The sequence below is a fragment of the Nomascus leucogenys genome, chromosome 3 (assembly GCF_006542625.1).
Source record: "Nomascus leucogenys isolate Asia chromosome 3, Asia_NLE_v1, whole genome shotgun sequence".
In the NCBI taxonomy this organism is placed as follows: domain Eukaryota; kingdom Metazoa; phylum Chordata; class Mammalia; order Primates; family Hylobatidae; genus Nomascus; species Nomascus leucogenys.
Window position 1 is genome coordinate 124,430,469 of NC_044383.1, and position 20,620 is coordinate 124,451,088.

At 42.5% G+C, this 20,620-nt stretch overlaps 1 protein-coding gene across 1 annotated transcript in view; it reads left to right on the forward strand.

The window, feature by feature from the left end:
* ARFGEF3 (ARFGEF family member 3) overlaps window positions 1-20,620 on the forward strand; it is a 190,028-nt gene that overhangs the window by 157,222 nt on the left and 12,186 nt on the right. Inside the window, exons 26-32 of the mRNA XM_003255785.4 lie at window positions 1,123-1,267; window positions 4,893-5,021; window positions 7,375-7,551; window positions 8,767-8,881; window positions 11,317-11,419; window positions 11,667-11,798; window positions 15,637-15,758. Coding sequence (XP_003255833.2) covers window positions 1,123-1,267; window positions 4,893-5,021; window positions 7,375-7,551; window positions 8,767-8,881; window positions 11,317-11,419; window positions 11,667-11,798; window positions 15,637-15,758 — 923 coding nt within the window. The remainder of the gene's footprint in view (window positions 1-1,122; window positions 1,268-4,892; window positions 5,022-7,374; window positions 7,552-8,766; window positions 8,882-11,316; window positions 11,420-11,666; window positions 11,799-15,636; window positions 15,759-20,620) is intronic.

Here is a 20,620-nt window from a genome sequence, read left to right on the forward strand (position 1 = left end):
ATCTGCCAATTCCTGCCAAGATTCCCCCACTTTTTTGTTTGTTTGTTTTTTGTGTTTGTTTGCAGAGTCTTGCTGTGTTGCCCAGGCTGGTGTGTAGTGGCACGATCTCAGCTCACTACAACCTCTGCCTCCCAGGTTCAAGCGATTCTCCTGCTTCAGCCTCCCGAGTAGCTGGGATTACAGGCATGCGCCACCACACCCAGCTAATTTTTGTATCTTTAGTAGAGACGGGGTTTCGCCATGTTGTCCAGGCTGGTCTTGAACTCCAGATCTCAAGTGATTCGCCAGCCTCGGCCTCCCAAAGTGCTAAGATGACAGGCATAACCCACCAGGCCCAGCCTTCACTATTTCTAGTCCCACCTGTTTAGTTTTTCCTGTCGCATTTATGCCTGGAATTTGATTATTTTAGAAAGGATTGTAGTTGGTGAGACCCACCAGGACAGGAATTTTGTCTGTTTGCTCACAGCCCTGGTTCCTTGAACAATGTGGGCATGGCAGGATTCTAATTCATGAAGACATAAGGATCTTTGGAAGTCTGTCCCAGTAACAGAGAGCTCAGGGGTGCCTGGGCGCTAGTCCCAAGAGGGGACTAAAGAACCCAGGCCACTCTGCTGGCTCTGCTTCTGAGACCTTCCTCTCTCCCTCCTGGCCCCGGCCTCCTCCATTTCTCCAACTGCTCTTGCCCCTGTGTTTCCTCAGAGGTTGAGTCAAGGGAAGGAGAAATCAGAGTCTGGTATCTCATTTGCCTATGGACTGTCTTCTCAGTGATCCCCACAGAACACTTATTCGCTTAGGCAAAAATTCTCGACATGTTTCATGGTTCCTTCGGTAGGTTTATAAAAGTCTGTAAAACTCATATGTAATTAAGATACTGAACAATTATCCATAGGATCCTTTTTCCCTCCACTTTTTTGTTGCCATCGAATGCTATTTCATCTGCTTCGTGGGATAGATGCCTCTTGTAAGCTACCTTTATAAATCCAAATCACGAACAATCAAATTTTCAATGTCTAGTTTCCCATCTCCTTTTAGTAGTAGCGTATAATTTCATTATTCTTTAAAACCCACAATGCAGCTTTTTCCAACATATAATTGCAGTTTGTCTTTTTTTTTTAAATTTAGTTATTGGCCAAAATCTACAAAATGCCCTTGAAGCCAATATTCCTTAGTGGGAGACTGGCCAGCTTGCCTCGAAGACTTCAGGAACAGTCAGCCAGCAGTGAGGATGGAATTGAATCAGTCCTGTCTGATTTTGATGATGACACCGGTAAGTTAATTGATTGGACTAAACTAGGTTATTTGCTGTGTTCATATTCCCAGAAGCTTAAGTCATAAATGAAGTACCTTAAGCTTCTGGGAATTGTCTTAGTCCATTTTGTGCTGCTATGAGAGAATACTTGAGAGTGATAAATAACAGATTTATTTCTTACAGTTCTGGAGGCTGAGAAGCCAAAAGTTGAGGGGGTTGCCTCTGATGAGGGCCCTCTTGCTGTATCATCCCAAGAGGAAGGGCAAGAGAGCGCTCAAGGAGTTCGGGGTGGTGGGGAGAGGAAGGGGGGCCAAACTCATGCTTTGATCAGGAACCCACTCCCAAGATACTAACTCACGTGCATGATAACAATATTAATCCATTCATGAGGACAGAGCCCTCATGACCTAATCACCTCTTAAAGGTCCCACCTGTTAACACTGTTGCATTATGGATAAAGTTTCCAACACATGAATGTTGGGGGACACAAACCATAGCATTCCACTCTGGCCCCCAAAGTTCAGGTTCTTCTCACACGCAGAATACATTAATTCCATCCCAATAGTCCCAAAGCCTTAACTTGTTTCAGCACCAACTCAAGAGTCTCATCTAAATCAGGTACAGTTGAGACTAAAGGCATGATTCATTCCAAAGCATATTCCTCTCCAGCTGTGGGCCTGTGAAATTAACAAATTGCATGCTTCCAAAATACAATGGTAGGAAGGCATAGGATAGATATTCATGTTCTAAAGGGAGAGAAATAGGCAAGACAGGAGCAACATGCCCCAGGTGAGCCCAAAAACACAACAGAGCAGACATTAAATTGTAAGACTCCAGAATAATCTTTTACTGCACTTGCCATGAACATGTGAACTTCGGGGGAAATATTCAAACCATAGCATAGATCATAAGAATGATCATTTATTTTTGTAGTTATTTTTTGTAATTCTGTCACAATAAGTCTGCTTAAAGTTTCCATGGACTTTCCAAAAACATCACTTTACAATAGATGCCTCTATACCCATCCTTTTAAAAATGGATTCCTCTGTCTAAAACTAGTGCAGATTTGCAGATTCCACTTAAGTAGTTTCTAACTCTCAATTCTCTTGACTTTAGCAAATTGGAATGAAGTTCCATTGGTGCCTAGGTACTTAAATTGGCTGATAATTGTCTTTTAGTATCTTTTAGAAAACAAATCATTATATAATTACTTCCTACAGGACTATTTGGTTAGAGACTGGGGAAATTAAGCCATTACTAAAGAGAGACTCTATTTGTGACTGTTGAAGCTGAAGGCTCATGAAAGGACTGATTTTAAAGAATTTGTTTCAAATTAGGTCCCATGTGATCTCCTGAGAATCAGAGTTCAAACTAGTAACTGTGGATCATTTTCAGATAGAATAACTCATGCTCACGCCTTCTGTCTTCTGTCTCAGAAGACCCTGTCCTGTTCTACATCTAGAATTGGATATCATACCCTCAAATAGGTCTAACTTCTGGATATAGGTTATTTCAAACTCTTTTATAAAAGGACTTTTGAGGGGAAGGTTTTTTGTTTTGTTTTATTTTGGTGTTACAAATTTTGTGGGGGTGGCTAGGAGATGTAAAATGTTCGATGAAGATTATAAACAACAAAATCTCACAAGTTCAGGCCAGGCGCGGTGGCTCACACCTGTAATCCCAACACTTTGGGAGGCCGAGGCGGGTGGATCACGAGGTCAGGAGTTTAAGACCAGCCTGGCCAACGTGGTGAAACCCCGTCTCTACTAAAACTACAAAATTAGCCAGGCATGGTGGTGGGTACCTGTAATCCCAGCTACTTGGGAGGCTGAGGCAGAGAATCGCTTGAACCTGGGAGGTGAAGGTTGCAGTGAGCCGAGATTGTGCCACTGCACTCTAGACTGGGTGACAGAGCGAGACTCCGTCTCAAAAAAAAAAAAAAAATACTCACAAGTTCAGATTAGTTGTGAGGAATAATTATAGGAAAGAATATCTAATATAGAGAACAATTAAAGTATTGAAAGTTGGCTAAGGCCGGGCGCGGTGGCTCACACTTGTAATCCCAGCACTTTGGGAGGCCGAGGTGGGCGGATCACGAGGTCAGGAGATCGAGACCATGGTGAAACCCCGTCTCTACTAAAAATAGAAAAAAATTAGCCGGGCGTGGTGGTGGGCGGGCGCCTGTAGTCCCAGCTACTCCGAGAGGCTGAGGCAGGAGAATGGCGTGAACCCGGGAGGCGGAGCTTGCAGTGAGCTGAGATCTCGCCACTGCACTCCAGCCTGGGCGACAGAGCGAGACTCTGCCTCAAAAAAAAAAAAAAAAAAAGAAAGAAAGTTGGCTAGATATTGCCTAATAGAGGTTTCAGTTTAATGATTAGATAAGAACAATTTTTACTTAGCATTTTAAACCTCAAACCCAGATAATTATAAGCAGAAGCTAATGTTGTTTATCTATAATACATTCTTTAAAACAGTTGTAAATGGTTGGGTATGTAATGGCAAGCATTCTCTTTCCCATTTGTGCAAATCTTTGATTTTTTTCTAGGAACCCCATCTTCTAAGGGATACAGTTCAGTCCAGCACCTATCTAAGTTTTCTACATAATCAATGTAACTAGGACTTTAAAGTTATCATTATGTAGACATAGTAAATCAGAACAAAAATCAGTAACAGCTTTAGTTTTAAAAAATTAAACAATCCTCAACATTGATACATTATCAGATATTATTCCTTTGGTTTTCAAAGGCAAATAATTACATTTTTCCTCTTATAGAAATTTCAAACATATACAAAACTTGTATATTTTGAATATACAAAATATATACATATACAGATGTACATATGTAGAATATACAGAACTGAACAGAATAATATAACAGACTTATCACCCAGCTTCAACTACTATCAATTTATGGCTAATCTTGGATCATGTATATCTTTGATCTCTCTTCCTCTTTCTCCATATTTTAAGGCAAATCCTCAACATAGCATTTCATCCATAGATGTTTCAGTGTGTGTTCTTTAAAGATAACAAACATAAACATGACACCACTATCACACCTCAAAATCAACCATAATTTATAGTACGTTAGAGGTAGCAGGGACTGGAGTGAGGAAGAAAGGAGAGTAACTGTTTAATAGCTCCAGGGTTTCTGTTTGAGATGAAAACGTTTTGGAAACAGTAGTGATAGTTACACAACATTGTTGTCATGAATACCACTGAATTGTACTAGTAGAAATGGCTAAAATGGCTTTTTCTGTTCTATATATTTACCACAATAAAATCATTTTTTAAAGAAAGATAGACGAAGGTGGTAGAATTGGATGGATAGCTTATTTGTTTGGTATCATCAGCTCCCAAGAAACCTGACAGCCATTTCAACATGGTAGAATTTCTTTACCCTATCACCTTTTTATTGAAGGGGAAGAAGGAGGAAATGTGGCAGTATTTTTCCCCTTGACTTTGTCAGAACACATAAATCATCATCTGTTCATGTCTATGGCCACTGAAGGCTAACACGCTGGGTGATGGCTCACATCTGTATAGCACTTGGCAGTTTACATACAATGTTTAATTGGATCTTGGGATGATTATTCATTGTGTCTAACTGGATTTCATACAGGTCTGCTTTTTGGTTTCCAGGTCTGATAGAAGTCTGGATAATCCTGCTGGAGCAGCTGACAGCGGCTGTGTCCAATTGTCCACGGCAGCACCAACCACCAACTTTGGATTTACTCTTTGAGCTTTTGAGAGATGTGACCAAAACACCAGGTAAATATTTCTATGTCTGTCTTTTGGCGGGGGGGAGTTATACATATAACTCTTTTTCAAGAGGGTATTTCTGCAGGTGTCTGCCTGTTTTCACTGTTTCCTAGACTTAGTACAAAGCTTCACACATAAGAGATGCTCCATAAATGTTTGTTGAATGGTAGTGATGCTTAAGATATGGCCTATGTATTGTTTACATGTCTTCCTAGAAGTCTGGTTACAAGTATCGTGTGGTGGCCAGTTAGTTGGATGTGCAGGAGCTCCACATTAATCAGACCAAGGCTATGGTATCAGCGTCTCCGAGAGCCATTTGGCTTTGCTGTGTTCCATGGTCACCGCCTTCCTTTGTGGCAGGATCTCACAGTCACATGCTCTTGGCCCTGGGCTGTTGGTTGGGCTTACTGGGTCTTCCAGTAATATAAACAAACCACTTGCAGCTATATGCAGTATTAAGGCGGCAACACCCCGTTTGTGTAAGGGTCATAGGTGATTAGATTTGGAAAAAGACATTTAGTCCTCGCCTGGTACAAGGACCCTGAGAGTATGAGAAAATAATGACTTTTAGTAATTTATTTCCTGTTGTGAATTAATCAATTTTAGTATATATATTTATACATCCCAATTTCTCAAGATCAAAGAAACTTTTTTTTTATAGAAATTTAAGTATTTTACTAACAATCAGACCCTAAATGAAGCCACTTTCTTACTAAGAGGAGGTTTATACTCATTGTAATGAAGACTTGATAATTGATACAGTTTCAAAATCTATAGCAAAGTTTATATTATGTTTAAAAAAACACCATAGATACTCCCACGTTAAAAAGTTAAAAGACTTCCATCAAAGAATAAGTAGGTATTTTATAGAATTGCAAACCACTATTTCTAAATCTGTTTTACTCATCAGTACCATTTTCTGCTTTCACACTGATTGCCACTAAATGTGTGTGAAGAGCATTTAATCCACTTTTGTTCCTAGGAGCCTGTCATCTAAGTAAATTATCAATAATAAAGACAAAATTGTATATATAAGATGTTTGCTGAAACATCTTGAATACTAAAAATTATGAACACCCTATATAGGAAGCAGTTAATTGTGGTAAAAGCATGTAAATATTCTGCAGGTGTTAAAATTAATATCTGTGAATAATATTCAATGACGTGAATAATTACTTACAAAGCATTATGTTAAAATGCACATACTATGGAGTGCAATCTCAACTATATGAAATTTTATGCAATTATAAATACAAACACACATGCATTCAAAAAGTCCCAAAAGGAAATACATCAAAATGTGATTATCTCTAGATGAGTTTTTTCTTTTGTATTCTCATGTAATTTCCACATTTATTTATTATAAAATGGATGCTTTGCTTTTGTAATCATAACTTCAAAAACTCATCAACATTTCCACGATGTTGAACAAAGAAGCACAATGATTTTCATTATAGCACAGTCTATAAAACAAAAAAAATTAGAAACACCTTAAATGTTCATCAGTAAGGAAATGGATAAGTAAACTGCTGTACGTAAATACAGCAGAAATAGTATGTGGCAATAAAAAATGAGGAATATCCAAATTTGCTGACAAAGAATAATCTCTAACACTTTTGGGGTTTTCTTCGAAATGGAGGTCTTGCCAGGCTGGAGCAAGTGTTGTGATCATAGCTCACTGCAGTCTCAAATTCCTGGGCTCAAGCGATCCTTCCACCTCAGCCTCCCAAGTTGCCGAGGCTACCAGCACTCCACAATGGCCCGCTAATTTTTTTTTTTTTTTTTGAGAAGGGATTTCACAATGTCGCCCAAGCTAGTCTTAAACTACTGGGCTTAATTAAGCAATCCTCACGCCTCAGCCTGCAGAGTAGGTGAGATTACAGGTGTGCACTACTGTGGCCAGCTCTAACACTATTGTTAAGTAAAAAAAAAAAAAACGAGTATGCAGACCGAAGTTTACATTATCTCATTTATATAAAATAAAAATAAAACTCTATATTTCCCCATGTAGGTAGATTTCATAAATATGTGATTTCAAAGGGTATTTTCTTATACACACATGTGTATTTGTGTGTTTACATTTAGGTCCTAGGAGTTGACCAGGTGATATTTTAGCTTTACCAGCCATATTTGAATGTTTTAGGAGTATATTCACCTATTGCTCACATAACTAAAACCCTGCAGAGACAAAAAGGAAAAATGCCACTGAAGACCAAATATTCCCCCATCAGCAGTAAATTATTTTTCCCTGCACTTTCTCAGCAAATATAGGGATCCTTCCAAAGAGATCAACAATGCCAGGTGGAGGCAAAGAGCTTCCCTTTTATTACAGGTTGTTACTATGCTGACTTTTCTCTTTCAGGACCAGGGTTTGGTATCTATGCAGTGGTTCACCTCCTCCTTCCTGTGATGTCCCTTTGGCTCCGCCGGAGCCATAAAGACCATTCCTACTGGGATATGGCCTCTGCCAATTTCAAGCATGCTATTGGTCTGTCCTGTGAGCTGGTGGTGGAGCACATTCAAAGCTTTCTACATTCAGGTATCTGAAGTGCCAGAGCAGTTCATTCTGGGTATTTCTGTGGTAGACAGCACCGTCAGCTAAAACGGTGTAGTAAATACCTAATGCAAATACGAATGCAGGGTTTTTGTCTTGAGAATTATTAAAATAGAACAACACGGTCAGTGCCAGCCTTCTAATAGATTTTCAAAGAGAAAATTCATACCCATGTGTCTTCTACAAAATTTTCAAACTGAATGCTCAAAATATATGTGTGGTAGAAAATAAAATACCTAATAAGAGGTCTGGGGTACTTGTGCGTTAGGAGAAGGGAGGCAAATTCAAGTATATAAAAAAAAAAAAAAGCAATATCCCTGTAGCCTGTGGAGGGGTGGGGTGGGGGGTATATCCTGTCACCCTGCTTCATCTGGGGAGGCTAAATGGAGAAGGCAGGGTTTTAGAAAAGGCTTCCATTGTGGGCAAGAAGTAGCTAAACAGGCTAGGGGTGAAGAGAAATTTCTTAATATTGATGGTACTTTGTAAAGGCTGTGGAAGTGTGGGATGGACAGTATGCTGAAGTCAGCAGATGGAGAGGGACCTAGAGGCAGGGGATGTGGTCCCAGTGGAGCCACATGTGTGAAGATCCGGGTGTCCGGGAGCAGAAGAAACATTGCTGCTACCCACAGAGCTTATAACTCGAAGGGCTGGCATATCACGGTGTAAGGGAAGAGGTTCCCTTGCTGGAGAGGACAGAGAAACTAAGGAGGATGTTGACCCCAGGGGAGACTAACAAAGCCAATAAAGGAAACTGTGTCTCTATTAAGTTTAGCAAGGACAATTTACCCTGCCAAAAAAGAACACCAATTGCGAAAGAAAACAAGTGAGTTTTTCCACATGTAGGTGGTAACTGGTAACCATACCCCTAAGGGTAGCCACGTGTTCCTGGCCGGGTCATTGCTTCGCACAGTGTGAGACTCTGATACAGCAGCACATAAAAGTGAACTGCATATTTCATTTTTATTTCTCTAGAGGTGGATGAAACATGCTGAAATCGGGTAAAAATCCAAGAAAATTATTGTTTCACTGGGTTTTTTTTGGGTGGGAGAGGAGGATATGGCCATTTTTCTCATTGTTCTATTTCTTTTTCCCAGATATTTGCTTATCATTCAGACTTTCCTCTGTTGCTGTAGATGGCCATTTCGATCTATCCCTTTACACTAGCACTGCGTGAAACTGTGATTTTGCTGTTTCCCGTAGACATCAGGTACGAGAGCATGATCAATACCATGCTGAAGGACCTCTTTGAGCTGCTGGTCGCCTGTGTGGCCAAGCCCACTGAAACCATCTCCAGAGTGGGCTGCTCCTGTATTAGGTGAGGAAAAGCTTTCCTGACTCTCCACAAAGCTGGAGTTTTTATTTAAAAATCTAAGGAAATTAAATTGTCTTTGTGGTAGGAATTGACTTTTTGGATTGCTTTCTGTCAGTAGACTTTTGTAATTAAAAATGACTATGTGCCAATAATTCTTCATTTCAGTGTTCAGTCAGCAAATGTGTATTGTGTAAGACATTATACAAAGTATTCTGGTTCAGTTTCTCAAAGACATACAGAAGGCAAACAGGTATATGGAAAGGTGCTCAGCATCAGTGATCATAAGAGAAATGCAAATTGAATGTACAATGAGATATCATCTCATCCCAGCTAAAATAGCTTATCCGAAAGACAGGTAATAGCAAATGCTGGAGAGGATGTGGAGAAAAGGGAACCCTCGTACACTGTTGGTGAGAATGTAAATTAGTACAACCACTATGGAGAACAGTTTGGAGGCTCTTCAAACTAAAAATAGAGGTATCATACAATCAGCAATCCCATTGCTGGGTATATACTCAAAAGAAGGGAAATAATTATATCAAAGAGATAGCTGCACTCCCATGTTCACAATAGTCAAAATTTGGAAGCAACCTAAGTGTCAGTATTAGTCCATTTTCATGCTGCTGATAAAGACACACCCAAGACTGGGAAGAAAAAGAGGTTTAATGGACTTACGGTTCCACGTGGCTGGGGAGGCCTCACAATCATGGCAGAAGGCGAGGAGGAGCAAGTCACATCTTACATGGATGGTGGCAGGCAAAGAGAGAGCTTGCTCAGGGCCACAGGGTACCCAGACATTTGGCCAAACGTTATTGTGGGTGTGTCTCTGGGGGTGTTTCTGGATGAGAAGAACATGGGAATTGATGGAGATAGCAAAGCAGATGGCCCTCCCTAATGTGGGTGGGCCTCGTCCAATCAGTTGAAGACCTGAATAGAACAAAAAGGCCGAGTAAGAGGGTACTTTGCCTGCCTGACTGTTTGAGCTGGAACATCAGTCTTCTCCTGCCCCTGGACTGTACTTACTTCTCCCAGTTCTCAGAGTTTCAGACTTGGACTGGAACTATACCACTGGCTCAGGGAAAACTCATTATAACCATCAGATCTCACGACACTTATTCACTACAACAGCATGGGAAAGACCCGGCCCCATGATTCAGTTACCTCTCACAGGGTCCCTCCCACAACACATGGGAATTCAAGATGAGATTTGGATGGGGACACAGCCAAACCATATCAGTGTCCATCAACAGATGAATGCATAAAGGAAATGTGATACATACACACAATGGAGTACTATTCAGCCATAAAAAAGAATGGGATTCTCCGCACTTGGGAGGCCGAGGCAGGCAGATCACAAGGTCAGGACTTCGAGACTAGCCTGGCCAATGTGGTGAAACCCTGTCTCTACTAAAAATACAAAAGTTAGCTGGGCATGGTGGCGGGCGCCTGTAGTCTCAGCTACTCAGGAGGCTGAGGCAGGAGAATTGCTTGAACCCGGGAGGCAGAGGTTGCAATAAGATGAGATGGCACCACTGCACTCCAGCCTGGGCAACAGAGCAAGATTCCGTCTCAAAAAAAAAAAAAAAAAAAAAGGGATTCTGTCATTTACAACAACATAGAGGGAACTGGAGGTTATTATGCCAAGTGAAATAAGCCAGGCACATGGGAGAGCGGGTCACATGAAAAATGGTGACAGTGAAGCAAGGACCTTGTTGTAGCAGTGACACTGGTCACATCCTCCAAGGTGGACAGGCATGGGGGAGGTGGGGACTTTCCAAGCAGAAGAACAGAATAGCATTGAGATAAGAGTTTGGGGTTTGGTTTTGCTTGTTGTAGAGGAGTGATGGAAAATGGAACTAGAATCCAAAAATCACTACAGAATATATACAGTCTTGCATACAAGTCTACGTTTAATGACTGGCCTATTTATAGAGGGGATCCGTTGATATTTCTATATTAAAATGGTTTAGGAAGTAGTATTTTTGACAATGGAATACTGGATGGTTGAAGACAGGGAGACTTGGCAGGGAGCTGCAGAATAAACCTGTGCATGAGTCCATATAGCCTAAATTTTGTGGCAACAAAATGGAATTCAAGACTCCTTTGCGGCTGGGCACGATGGCCCACACCTATAATCCCAGCACTTTGGGAGGCCGAGGTGGGTAGATCACCTGAGGTTGGGAGTTCAAGGCCAGCCTGACCAACATGGAGAAACCCCGTCTCTACTAAAAATACAAAATTAGCCAGGCATGGAGGCGCATGCCTGTAATCCCAGCTACTTGGGAGGCTGAGGCAGGAGAATTGCCTGAACCCAGAAGATGGAGTTTGCAATGAGCCAAGATCATGCCATTGCACTCCAGCCTGGGCAACAAGAGCAAAACTCCATCTCAAAACAACAACAAAAACAACAAAACTCCTTTACTTGTTTCTTTTGGCAGATACGTCCTTGTGACAGCGGGCCCTGTGTTCACTGAGGAGATGTGGAGGCTTGCCTGCTGTGCCCTGCAAGATGCGTTCTCTGCCACACTGAAGCCAGTGAAGGTACATCACTGGGAGGAAGCCCTCCCTGGCGCAGTTCGAACCATCTTTAGCTCCTGATCCCTTATCATGTTGGGCACATGGGTTCTGCCTCCTCTGAGCAGGCAGTCTCACTTTAAATCTTGCAGAGTGAGAAAGAAGTTGCTGGGTCAGTACTTTTGTCTCAGACACAGTGACAATCTCAGATCCAAGACTGAGCCCGGCCCATGAACCAGGATGCACTCAGTGAGCATCTGCTGTTTCTCCCCAGGACCTGCTGGGCTGCTTCCACAGCGGCACGGAGAGCTTCAGCGGGGAAGGCTGCCAGGTGCGGGTGGCGGCCCCGTCCTCCTCCCCAAGTGCCGAGGCCGAGTACTGGCGCATCCGAGCCATGGCCCAGCAGGTAAGGGCAGGGGCTTTTGATCTCAGGGGCTCTAGAAACTCGAAATGCATGTTGGGAGACCTTCCTTGAAGGTCTCGCATCACCAAATTGCCTTTCATTCCCTGAGGGACATACACCTTGTAGCTTCCAACTCTTGCCACTACCATTCTTTGCCAGAAATGACATGAACCCAATCAACAGCATTACCTCCTGTCCATCATCTCTTGTTTGTTGCATCCTCCAGTGCCCAGATCAGATAGAACCCTCTCAGTAGCCTCGCCACTGTCCTTTATATGTAACTTGCTTGAGCTACCTATAAGTATTTGCTTAACTATTATTGTTATTGTTAGACTATGAGTGCCTAACAATGGCAAACTTATTTGGGCTTTTTTCTTATATCTTTCATTCACAACACAGAACTTAACATTTAAAAGTTGCTTAAAAAATTTGAGTTGAATGTAACATTAAAATTCAAGTGTATTCACTCATGCAGGAATCATCATATACCAATGGCTTTTCCTTCTTGAGACACGTGTAAGAAGTCACGAAATTTGGTTGTCAGCTCCTGAGGAGCAGAGAACACATTCTGTCTATTTACCTTGGTATTTTTAGAGCAAGGCCTAGAGAAGATGCTTAGTATGTCTTTGTTGAATCAATAGGTTACTGAATCACAGAAATATCAGAAGAATACAGTAGCATCACAAGCTACAGATATGCCCTAAGCTCCTAAGTGACATGGCAGTCTGCCTCTAGGAAACCCTGGATGTGACTCTCAGCAGCAGTCCTGCTAAATGCCATCCCCGAATTCACATATATTCATAACCATGCTGTTCATAGTAGTGAAAAATGGAAATGGACTAAATTCCCAACAACCATTGACTGGCTAAATATTCCATCATGTAATAGCAACAGACATACCTGAATTGGGTCTTCATATGAAGAAACTATTTTGCATATGCATATGTATGTGTATGCATGGTATGTATTTAAAATATTAAACAAGTTTTACAACTGTAATTGAACTGTCACATTTGAGTTAAATTTGAAGAAATGAGTTGGAGGTTATACTCAAAAGGGAAGGCCCCTTTTCTCTACCAGATCTGTTTAAATTCTTAATAAAATTTTCTATTAGCACACTGATAATCTAGGATCCCCTGATTACCCATGTAAAGAACTCAATCAGTTGAGAAGTTTCTTAGCCAGGTCTGGCTTCTTTGGGGCTTTTCCCAGCCATCCTCAGGTAGTGGGACAAGAACCTTCTACCTTCAGTTTCTCACATCTCTGCTGAGCACATGCCTAACATCTGGGACTTCATGATTCTGCTGGTTCTGAAGGAGGGGAGCACATCCCACTGAAGCCTCCATGGCCAGTCTGCAGAAGTTGGGACAGAAAAAAGGTTGTAAGGCTGCAATGAAGAGCCACTTCTAGCAGCATGGCAGTTGTAGCTGCTGCAGCAATGGTGTAGCTAGAAGTGAGAACAGAGAAACCAAGAAAGTGGCCCTCCAAAGGGGTAGCTTCTCTAAATACGCAGTTGTTACGTCTGGCTAAAGCATTTGCACGTGTGCATACAGTGGTCTCTGCAACCCTGTCCAATCATACAACAAAAATATGAAAAAGTCAATGGGATCTTCTGAAATAGATCATTAATGGAGAAGAACAGCAAGAACTGTTTAGTGAATCTTTCACTTCTTTTTCTGTTTTTTTTGTTTTGTTTTGTTTTGTTTTTTTGAGACTTGCTCTATCACCCAGGCTGGAGTGCAGGGTGTGATCTTGGCTCACAGCAACCTCTACCTCCAGGTTCAAGTGATTCTCCTGCCTCAGCCTCCCGAGTAGCTGGGATTACAGGTGTGCACCACCACACCCAGCCAATTTTTGCATTTTTAGCAGAGATGGAGTTTCGCCATGTTGGCCAGGCTGGTCTCAAACTCCTGACCTCATGATCCGCCTGCCTCAGCCTCCCAAAGTGCTGGGATTACAGGCATGAGCCACTGCACCTGGCCCTTCTTTCACTTCTTAATACTTCTCTATTTCTTCCTCGATCCCAAATTTTCCTTATGTATTCACTCTTAAAATAACTCATTATTCAAAAATCTGATAATTCTTACAAGATTTTGAAAGAAAATATTTTTAAAGTATTCTAATCTTGCCGGGCATGGTGACTTATGCCTGTAATCCCAGCACTTTGGGCAGCCAAGGCAGGAGGATTGCTTGAGCCCAGGAGTGCAAGACCAGCCTAGGCAATACCATAGGACTCCATCTCTATGAAATCAACAAGGAACTTAAATTTACAAGGAGAAAACAACTCCATTAAAAAGTGGGCAAAGGACTTGAACAGACACTTCTCAAAAGAAGACATACATGCGGCCAACAAACATATGAAAAAAGCTCAACATCACTGCATTAGAGAAATGCAAATCAAAACCACCATGAGATACCATCTCACACCACTCAGAATGGCTATTAGTAAAAAGTCAAAAAACAACAGATGCTGGTGAGGTTGTAGAGAAAAAGTAAGCTTTTACACTGTTGGCAGGAGTGTAAATTAGTTTAACCATTGTGGAAGACAGTGTGGTGATTCCTCAAAGACCTAGAGGCAGAAATATCATTTGACCCAGCAATCCCATTACTGGGCATATACCCAAAGGAATATAAATCATTCTGTTATAAAGATACATGCACATGTATGTTCATCGCAGCACTATTTACAATAACAAATACATGGAATCAACCCAAATGCCCATAAATGATAAACTGGATAAAGAAAATGTGGTACACGGAATACTATGCAGTCATAAAAAGGAATGAGATCATGTCCTTTGCAGGAACATGGATGGAGTTGGAGGCCATTATCCCCAGCAAACTAACACAGGGACAGAAAACACTACATGTTCTCACTTATAAGTGGGAGCTGATTGATGAGAACGCATGGACACATGGCAAAGAACAATACACACTGGGCACCTGTGGGGAATGGGGGAGGGAGAGCATCAGCAAGAATAGCTAATGGATGCTAGGCTTAATACCTGGGTGATGGGATGACTTGTGCAGTAAGCCACCATAACACGTGTTTACCTGTGTAAGAAGCCTGTACATCCTGCACATGGACCCCAAACTTAAAACTTGAAAGGAAAAAATTTTTTTAAAAAATAGCTGGGCATAGTGGTGCACACCTGTGGTCCCAGCTGCTCGAGGGTCTAAGGTGGGAGGATCACTTGAGCCTGGGACGTCGAGGCTGCAGTGAGCCATGATCACACCACTGCACTCTAGCCTGGACAACAGAGTGAGACCCTGTCTCAAAAATATATATATATTCTAATATTTCCAGAGGAAAGTAGTGAACGTATTTTAAGTCATGTAAAAGAAAATCATTTGGGTCAGAGATCCAATAAGTGCTCACTATTTTCTTAGTCACATCTGCCATGCCTAGTAGAACACTGTGGTCCTATCAGTAATCCTGACAGAAGTCCCAACTCATTTTTCATCCCTGTGTTGAATATGATACCAAAGACTCAAAAATCAGAAATAATCTTTTACAAAGCCCCTCTTTAGTTACTTGTAGTTAATATTTAAGTGTCAATTCCTGCTATTTGGGGTATAATGAATTGTCCCATGGTAGAACTAGTAGCGTTGTTAGTATTATTGTCAACGGCGAACCCTGATTATTTACTCCTCTGTTCTAACGCTTTGCATATGTAATACACACATATCAATTAACTCTCTCAACAAACATATCAAATAGGAAACCATTATCCTCATTTTATAGATGAGGCTCAACTTGCCCAGGGTCATCCAGCTGATCCCTGACAGGTCAAGCAGAGGACACTGGAGTTCTGAAATGTACCTTTGCACCCCCATACAGGTGTTTATGCTGGACACCCAGTGCTCACCAAAGACACCAAACAACTTTGACCATGCTCAGTCCTGCCAGCTCATTATTGAGCTGCCTCCTGATGAAAAACCAAATGGACACACCAAGAAAAGGTAGGTACCTAAATCTCAACTCATAGGTTGCTTATAAATAAGAACGTTCATTCGCTTCCAGTTCTCACGCATTGTAATCTGAGCTTTGGCCAGAAATACTGAAAACATTTGTGGAGTCATTTAGCAAAGGTTTTCATAAAAACTGTTAGCCTTGTAACCAAATTCCCCACATTTCATACATATTAGGTTACCTGGGCTGCCACAGAAAGTACCACAGACTGGGTGACTCAAACAGCAGAACCATATATCCCACAGTTCTGGTGCCTAGAAGTCAGATATGAAGGTTTCCTCTGAGGTTTATCTCCTTGACCTGTAGATGACCATTTTCTTCCTGTCTCTTAATATGGACTTCCTCTGTACAGGTCTGTGTCTGAATTTCCTCTTCTTATAGAGACACCAGTCATATTTAATTAAAACTAACCCTCATGACCTCATTTTCACTTAATTACCTCTTAAAAGACCTCTTCTCCAAATATAGTCACATTCTGAGGTACCAGGGGTTAGGACTTCAACATAGGAATTTGGGGGAACACAGCCCAACCCATAATGTCATACACTTATAATCTTAAAAAAAAAATAGGCCAGGCATGGTGGTTCACAACTGTAATCCCAGAACTGCAGGAGGATCACTTAAGCTCAGAAGTTTGAGACTAGCCTGAGTAACATAGTGAGAGCCATCTCTACAAAAAAGCAAAAAAAATAAAAATTTAGCCAAGCATGATGGTGCATGCCTGTAGTCCCAGCTACTCCGGAAGCTGAGGTGGGAAGATCACTTGAGCCCAGGAGGCCAAGACTGTAGTGGGCCACGATTAGGCCACTGCACTCCAGCCTGGGCAACAGAACAAAACCTTGTCTCATTAAAAAATGTAAATTGAGGCATGGTTCTGATTGTTTCAGTGAGAAGCACATAAACCTCCCCAGGAACAATAATGGCTATTGGGAGACAAAAAGGTCTATGCTCTGCCCCAAGAAACTTGCCCTTTTTAAATACTATCATCCTCCCTTAAAAATATCGTTTCTAGACTTGAGGATGAAGGCAATGACCAACATTTCCCACTTTTAAACCTCTGACACGTTAATAGTAATACTAAGTATTTGAGCACTGTATGTGAAACACAGTGGATAGGTATTCCTACTCCCATTTCACCTCTGAGGGCACACAGAGAGAGGCTTGGATCCCTTGCCCCAGAACACACAACTGCAAAGAGGTGGAGCCAGAATCAAAACTGGCTCTGGGCTGGGCGCAGTGGCTCATGCCTGTAATCTGAGCACTTTGGGAGCCAAGGCGGGCGGATCACCTGAGGTCAGGAGTTTGAGACCAGCCTGGCCAACATGGTGAAACCCCATCTCTGCTAAAAATACAAAAATTAGCCAGGCATGATGGCATGCACCTGTAGTCCCAGCTACTCAGGAGGCTGAGGCAGGAGAATTGCTTGAACCCAGGAGGCGGAGGTTGCAGTGAGCTGAGATCACGCCCCTGCACTCTAGCCTGGGTGATAGAGCGAGACTGTCTCAAAACGGTTTGGTTGAACATAAGGCCTCTGCCCTTTCCCATTTCAAGGACAGAGTTGCTGCAGTGGACAGAATGTGTCCCCCCACATTGATGTGGTTACGCCTATCCCCCAATGTGATGTTAGGTGGCTTTCATGCACGTCTGTGTGAAGAGACCACCAAACAGACTTTGTGTGAGCAACAGGGCTGTTTATTTCACCTGGGAGCAGGCAGGCTGAGTCAGAAAAGAGAGTCAGCAAAGGGAGATAGAGGTGGGGCCATTTTATAGGATTTGGGTAGGTAAAGGAAAAAGGGGGGTTGTTCTCTGGCAGGCAGGAGTGGGGGTCACAATGTGCTCAGTAGGGGAGCTTTTGAGCCAGGATGAGCCAGGAGAAGGAATTTCACAAGATAATGTCATCAGTTAAGGCAGGAACAGGCCATTTTCACTTCTTTTTTGGTGGAATGTCATCAGTTAAGGCAGGAACCAGCCATTTAGATGTGTACGTGCAGGTCACAGGGAATATGATGGCTTAGCTTGGGCTCAGAGGCCTAACATTCCTGTCTTATATTAATAAGAAAAATAAAATGAAATAGTGTTAAAGTGTTGGGGTGGTGAAAATTTTGGGGGCTGGTATGGAGAGATAATGGGCGATGTTTCTCAGGGCTGCTTCGAGTGGGATTGGGGCAGCGTGGGAACCTAGAGTGGGAGAGATTAAGCTGAAGGAAGATTTTGTGGTAAGGGGTGGTAAGGGGGTGATATTGTGGGGTTGTTAGAAGAAACATTTGTCTTATAGAATTACTGGTGATGGCCCGGATACAATTTTGTATGAATTGAAAGAAGAACGGAATAAGATAAGGAGAAAAACAGGTATTAAAGGACTAAGAATTGGGAGGACCTAGGACATCTAACTAGAGAGTGCCTAAGGAGGTTCAGTATAGCCCTGCCAGCAAAGATTATTTATTTACTTTAAGAGTGAGTTAAGAGTGGCCGTTTGGGGATAGCACCAGGAGATATCAGCTGTGGTGGCTTGGAGAAACAGTGTAAACCAGCAGTGTAAACAAGAGCAGGGCATTTATGAGTAGTTGAGAACGGTGAATAAGAGTATGACTAGACAGAAGATGGTAAGGATGACAAGTTTTTTTTGGGGGGAGTGTGGGGGCGCTGTCCAAGTTTGTCTAGTGTCTGGAATGAGACTGGGGCCTAATAAAAATGAGCGTCCATACAGGAGCTCAAATGGGCTGTACCCTGTAGCATTCCGAGGACAGGCCTGAATTCTGAGAAGGGCAAGTGGTAAAAGTATTGTCCAGTCCTTTTTAAGTTGGTGGCTGAGCTTGGTGAGGTGTGTTTTTAAAAGACCATTAGTTCACTGAATACTAAGAGCCTGAGAAACTGCTTGGGTGATTTGACTAATAAAGGCTGGTCTGCTATTGGACTGTATAGAGGTGGGAAGGCCAAACCGAGGAATTATGTCTGACAGAAGGGAAGAAATGACTGTGGTGGCCTTCTCAGACCCTGTGGGAAAGGCCTCTACCTATCCAGTGAAAGTGTCCACCTAGACTAAGAGATATTTTAGTTTTCTGACTCAGGGCATGTGAGTAAAGTCAATTTGCCAGTCCTGGGCAGGGACAAATCCCCGAGCTTGATGTGTAGGGAAGGGAGGGGGCCTGAATAATCTCTGAGGAGTAGGAGAATAGCAGATGGTTCACTGAGGAGTTATTTCTTTGAGAATAGATTTCCATGATGGAAAGGAAATCAGAGGTTCTGAGAGGCAGGCTAGTGGCTTGTACTATAGCGTAGTCTGCCTTTGCTGGTGTGTGGCGATTAGGCCTGGTGGAACTGCCATCAATAAACCAAGTGTGATCAGGGTGAGGAACAGGAAAGAAGGAAATATGGGGAAATGGGGCGAATGTCAGGTGGATCACAGAGATATAGTCATGGGGGTCAGGTGTGGTATCAGGAATAATGTGGGAGGCCGGATTGAAGTCCTGGCCAGGAACAATGGTAATTGTGGGACTTAACAAAGAGTGAGTACAGCTGAAGGAGCTGGGGCGCAGAAAGTATATGCGTCAGGTTGAGGAAGAAAATAGATTTTGGAAGTTATGAGAACTGTAGAGAGTGAATTGAGCATAGTTTGTGATTTTAAGGGTCTCTAAAAGTATTAGGGTGGCGGCGGCCACCGCACACAGACTTGAGGGCTAGGCAAAACAGTAAGGTCAAGTTGTTTGGATAAAAAGGCTACAGGGCGCAATCCTGGTTCTTGTGTAAGAATTCCGACTGCACAGCCCTGCACTTCGGCTGTGGGTAATGAAGAGAGTTGAGATGAGTCAGAGAGAGCTAGAGTGGGGGAAGTCTCTAAAGCTGTCTTCAAGGAACGGAAAAAGGAGTGGGGAAAGGATTTAGGATCTATGGGGTCAGCTAGTTTTCCTTTTGTGAGTTTATATAATGGTTTTGTTAGGACGGCAAAACCAGGTATCCAAAGTCGAAAGTATCTAACCATGCCTAGAAAGGAAAGGAGTTGTTGTTTTGTAGAAGGTGTTGGGGTTTGAGAGGTCAGTTGGACACGATCGGCAGGGAGAGCATGTGTGTTTTTATGAGAATTATGCCGAGATAGGTAACGGATGGGGAAGAAATTTGGGCTTGACTGAAGTAATGGGGGCTGTCCATGAAGCCTTGCGGCAGTACAGCCCAGGTAATTTGCTGAGCCTGATGGGTGTCAGAGTCAGTCCAAGTGAAAGTGAAGAGAGGCTGGGATGAAGGGTGCAAAGGAATAGTAAAGAAAGCATGTTTGAGATCCAGAACAGAATAATGGGTTGTGGAGGGAGGTATTGAGGATAGGAGAGTATATGGGTTTGGCACCATGGGGTGGATAGGCAAAACAATTTGGTTGATAAGGTGCAGATCCTGAACTAACCTGTAAGGCTTGTCTGGTTTTTGGACAGGTAAAATGGGGGAATTGTAAGGAGAGTTTATAGGCTTTAAAAGGCCATACTGTAACAGGCAAGTGATAACAGGCTTTAATCCTTTTAAAGCATGCTGTGGGATGGGATACTGGCATTGAGCAGAGTAAGGGTGATTAGGTTTTAATGAGATGGTAAGGGGTGCATGATCGGTCGCCAAGGAGGGAGTAGAGGTATCTTATACTTGTAGGCTAAGGTGGGGAGATACAAGGGGAGGATGTGAAGGAGGCTTTGAACTGGGGGAAGAGGTGGCAATGTGGTGTGGCTGTAGCCCAGGAATAGTCAGGGAAGCAGATAATTTAGTTAAAGTGTCTCGGCCTGATAAGGGAACTGGGCAGGTGGGGATAACTAAAAAGGAGTGCTTAAAAGAGTATTGTCTAAGTTGGCACCAGAGTTGGGGAGTTTTAAGAGGT